The 4,908-nt window shown below is 45.4% G+C and overlaps 1 protein-coding gene across 1 annotated transcript in view; it reads right to left on the bottom strand.

Annotated features, from left to right (window-relative positions):
- The window catches only part of LOC104396043 (pseudouridine-metabolizing bifunctional protein C1861.05-like), a 23,484-nt gene that overhangs the window by 13,148 nt on the left and 5,428 nt on the right, over window positions 1-4,908 (bottom strand). Inside the window, exons 7-10 of the mRNA XM_010005823.1 lie at window positions 4,392-4,512; window positions 4,024-4,109; window positions 2,836-2,960; window positions 1,459-1,518 (exon numbers count right to left, since the gene is read on the bottom strand). Coding sequence (XP_010004125.1) covers window positions 1,459-1,518; window positions 2,836-2,960; window positions 4,024-4,109; window positions 4,392-4,512 — 392 coding nt within the window. The remainder of the gene's footprint in view (window positions 1-1,458; window positions 1,519-2,835; window positions 2,961-4,023; window positions 4,110-4,391; window positions 4,513-4,908) is intronic.

Here is a 4,908-nt window from a genome sequence, read left to right as displayed (position 1 = left end):
CAGGAACATTCTGGCTGTCAGTTCCCAAATCCTACTGCAGCTTGGCATTGGGGTAGCAGACACCGTGAGCCATCGCCTCTAGGGCTTGTTGCTACACAGATGGGCAGCTAATGTCTCTAATGTTAGAATCTCCTTCCTTTTTTCTTGTCAGCTGCTCCTAGCAGGGTCTACAGCTGTCCTTGGCCCCTCACCACACCATGAGTGGGTCCAGGGATCTGCACTCATGTCTGACACACCAAGGAGTTTCTGCCCACCCTTGGAGAGAGTTTAGCTCCTTGTCCTGATACCTGAGCGTGGGGTATATATGCTATCAGTTAGACCACAGATGAAGCACTGAACTTTTAGTTTTGCAAGCCTTCACAGCTGATGCCACAGCATGTGTCACCCTTGACCATTATAATACTGTTTGGCCTCTGCTTCTGTATAATTGAATAGCCAACTTCCTTAAGGACAGCTTCCCCTGCAGGCCTTTCCCTGCCTGACTGAGAGGTCTTCACAGACTGCCCCATTGGGCAGCAGGAGTTTCTTCTTCAGCAATCAGCATAGAGTGTTGTGAGAAATGAAACAAATTGTGAGCAAGCTTCACCACTTCCATCTGTAGTACTTCATTTAGCTCCACAAAAATTGTACATGCCGTGCAAATGGTTGTCATTTGCATGAGGAAGCCCCAGGTCTGCTCCAGTTCAGCTTCTTGGATGTTTCTGAGTCAAACCACATTGAGAGGGAGAGGGATTGGTAGAGATGTAAAATGTTCTATCTTTTCAAAGCAATCTTTTTTTTTTCTTGGTGACTCAAATATCCTTTATGGCTGAGGACTCTTGTTTAGCTGTAACTGTGTCAGTAATATTTTTATCAAAGCTTTTTACCACTGTGGGTATTCTTCACAGAGACTTTTTCTCCTATTCATGCTACCTTCCATAGCTAAGACAGTCCCAGGCAGCCAGAGTTGGCTCTTACCTGGGGATTTCCTTCCCATAGGGTCTGTCCTTGAATTAGAGATTGTCACAGCACAGTGAGGGTCTTTACCCACTGCTGCTAACTCTTTGCATCTACGCTTTGAGATGCCCTGGGCAGCTCTTCTGCTAAAGCAGCTCTTTGGGTTTATGGCATCAGAAAATAGCCCCAAGGCACCTTAACATAGACAGTAGAGGCCAGAGTCATATTGTAGAGACTACAAGGATGATACACTCAAAACAGGGACAGAGCAATGTCAGGGAAAGTGACTTTCAGCATGGGAACAGAGTAGGTCATTACGTGTTACGCCATTGCCCACCTAGAAAACACATCAACATATATGCTGTACTACACCTCCCAGCTTTGTGTGTGTGTGTGTGTGTACAGACATGTGGATGTCATGCATGGATACCACCCTCCTCCCCACCCTCCTTTGGCTTGGCACTCCTGTAAAAGTAGCTGGAAATGGCAGTGGTGCTAAGAAAATGGCTACAGATACAGTACCAGGATGACCGGGTTCTGCGCCTTTGCTATAAAGTCAACGTTGATACCTCCAATCACCACCTTTAAGAAAGAAGGAGAAAGGTAAATAGTGTTTGGAAGGACTTGAGGAAAAAAAATTCTAAGTCTTCTTTGCTTTTCCTAGTCACTTTTCCCACCCTCTTGAAAACAACCTAATTTACAGTGTGAAAGCCTGTGCTTATTTTGGGTGGCTGGACACAGGTCTGTACAGTCCTGATGAGAAAGACTCAAAATCCTATGTGATGTGCTCTAGGTGATCTTGCTCTGTCAGGGAGGATTAGACTAGATGATCTTTCAAGGTCCTTTCCAACCCCTAAGATTCTGTGATTCTCTTCTATATGTTGCTTTCTGAATTATACCTACTCATAGCCAGCCCCAGGGTGGCAGGTGGGGTGTTATTGTGTGCACATATGGGTGCTGGTGGTCTCTGTGTGGTGACAGAGTAACATAAGAAGGTGTACAGGTCTGGCCATGTCAGTGCCCTTGAAGCCATCTCCCTTGGGACAACTTCTCATATGCCAATCCTCAGAAACATTCAAGCACTGCTCTGTAAAAAAAGCAAATAAAATAGGGAAAACTGGGCAGAAAAATGCAGCAATTTCTTGCAAGCTCCCAGGAGAAATTGCCATGCCCAGTAACACTGCACGGATCACTGTCTTGCAAAGCCAGAAAAAAAGCAGCACAGCTCAACAAACAGGAAGTTTCCAGATTCTTTGGGGACATACAGCTGTTTTTTGTCATTCCATCAAATGCTATGTTACTGTCTCTGGAGTCACTGCCCTCTTTTATGTTGACAAATCCTACTGCAAATGAGTTTTTGAAAATTTTTCAGCTCTCTAAAGACTACCTAAAATAGATTTCTTGTAAATTATGTGGCACACACAGAACTCAAGAAAGTGAACAGAGTATTAGGGTTATAATGGATCTTGTTTGGAATATGCTGTACCAACAAAAATATATATTTATAACACATGTATGGCTCAGCAGCTCAAAATATCTCCCTCCACCCTCTTCCAGGTCTACTCTGTAGTCATGAGTTCTCTGGCACTCAGAGCAATACAGTTCAAGTGGTAAGTAAGGGCACAGTAAAAGGTGAAAAGGTGATTAAATGGATTTGATGGTTTAAGGCTTAATGGAATTACACCAGTGTCAGTGTTTATTCCCTGCAAATGTGAATAGGGGGAGGAGGAGAGGATATTTATCTGAGAAGAATGGAAAATACCAAAGAGAGAATGTCTACCAGTGTGAAGCAGAAAGATTGGTCTCTGGCTGAGTCACATTCTACTTTTGGGAACAGATATAAAATTAACCTGTGCTGTCAGCAGAGAGGCATTATATGGAGGGCAGCAGGGGACTCACAGGCTGAGGTGGGGTTGTGTCCTCTTGCTGAGGCAGGTTCCCCTTCCTTCTGGCTTTCTGTAGTTTGCTCAGGGCCACTGCAATGCAGCTGCCCACTCTGGCATTGTTCTGGATCAGAGCAAGGTCTGTTTGGCATTTCTTTGAGGAAAAGAAAAAATACCAGCAAGATGGACCTGTCAGAAGGCTACATAGGAACAGTCTAGAAGATGAAAGCAGAAAATACATGCTGTGGCACTTAAGAGGCTTGATCTTCCTAGACCATAATGCTTTGGGAGCACATATACTGGGTTACAATACTGCATGAACACCCTGATTTTTTAATTATTTTTTTTACCTTTCACCCCCTGTGGTCCATGAGGAGGAAACCTGCCGTCTCCATTTGACAGTTATGGAACAGAAGCAAAGGCTTCAGACAGAAATGCATCTAAAAACCTTAGAGGAAGGTAGCCAACTTTTTCAGAAAGCGATGCCTAATTAGATTTTTGCCAAGTCTCTATAAGCCTTTATTTTTTTTTATTTTTTTTTTAGCAGTTTCACTGGGAGTGGAGTGTCAGAGGCTTCGAAAGCCCCACTTTGTAGCTCCATCCAGCTGTAATATCAAAATGCCTTTACCAACCTGTCCTGACTGATCAGGTCTCCTACAGGACTGGCAGCAGAGCCTGCAGGTGAACCTGGCTCTCCCAGACCTTGCACTGGCATCCCAGCCAGTAGGTCTTCTTTCCTCTTGCAAGTGCAAGAGGATTCTTGCTCACCCAGAGGTGTTCTTCTTCCAAGTTTCTCTTACTTCGCACCCACATGAAGAGTTGGATAAGGCAGTGTGATGCACAGCACAGTGCTCTGGGAAGCCCAGGTACCTTCCAGTGTGCAGCCCCACCACAGACAACAGTGCCCTGAGATTCCATCACAGAGCAGGCAAGCTCACAGATCAGATGTGAGGGATCTCTTTGGGCTCTGGACAACCTGCTACCTGACCTGGCCTCCAATTTTTAATGCAAAAGTAGATGAGGACACCAAGGATGCTCCTGAAAAAGCAGGATGCTGTTGCTAAGCTCTCATCTGTTTGTTGATACTGAAGTGTTTGCCCCTTGCTAGACTGTCAATAAAGGGACAGTGTTTTTCACCAAGCATTATCAGAAGAGATATGAAGTACACTTGAGTACTTTTTCCCCCCACTCAGTGAAAGGATACTGGAGTCCAGAGATTTCCCATCAGTTAATTCATTGAGCTTTTGTAACATAAAAGGGGTCAGTTCTTTGCCTGTGATCCCTTTGGACCTGCAAACATAAAAGAAAATGCCTGCAGATGAGAAGGACTGGGCTAAAGCAACATCAGAGGAGAAACACTGCTCCTAGCAGATAATTTATCTCCATAACCACATTCTATAAAAAGTTCTGAAAACAAGCTTCAGGTTAGATAAAGCTACAGCTGAAAGCACATTGTGGGCTCCCACACCCAAGGTTAAGCTGTGCTACAGCTCCTGCAGCAGCGTCCCCAAAGTTATTTACTTCCCCAAGACCACTGGCTGAGCAAAGGGTAGGGCTTAGGTGTCTTCTCACCTGGCTTCACTGAGAGCTTGCTGGATGGCCTCTTCGATGGCCTGGCCAGAGGCAGCTCGCTCCTGGGGACAGGGCACTGCTATCAGCACCCCGCTGCTCAGGCCGAGCCCCAGAGCGCTGGCTGGGAGAGGACAGGCAGATCATTAGCAGTTCTCCTTGGATAAACCAAATGCTGAAGGAAGAGGACAGAACAGAGTGGGAGCTGGGTGAAGGAACCCACAGAGATGGAGTTCCCGTTCTTAGTTGCCTTGAGGAAGGGGGTCTTTTCCTCTCCAGCTACTGATCGCTTTATAGCTGCCTATTTCTTTTGAGTCTGTCTGCACAAGAAAGGGGGCAAAGAATTTTTCTTTGAAAGAAAATTGGTTCCACTTCTGAAGGTCCAGAAGCTGTTTTTGTGAACACATTTGCATATGTGCTCCCTCCACCAGAGTAAACAAAACGTGTATGAGCATGCCAAGGTGGCTGCAGCTGGCTAAAACAACTTGCTCTAAAGACTGAACTTCCCTGCTACTTCGTT

This window comes from Chaetura pelagica, unplaced genomic scaffold (assembly GCF_000747805.2).
Source record: "Chaetura pelagica isolate M959 unplaced genomic scaffold, ChaPel_1.0 scaffold79, whole genome shotgun sequence".
NCBI classification, from domain to species: domain Eukaryota; kingdom Metazoa; phylum Chordata; class Aves; order Apodiformes; family Apodidae; genus Chaetura; species Chaetura pelagica.
This window is presented reverse-complemented; position numbering and strand designations above follow the sequence as displayed.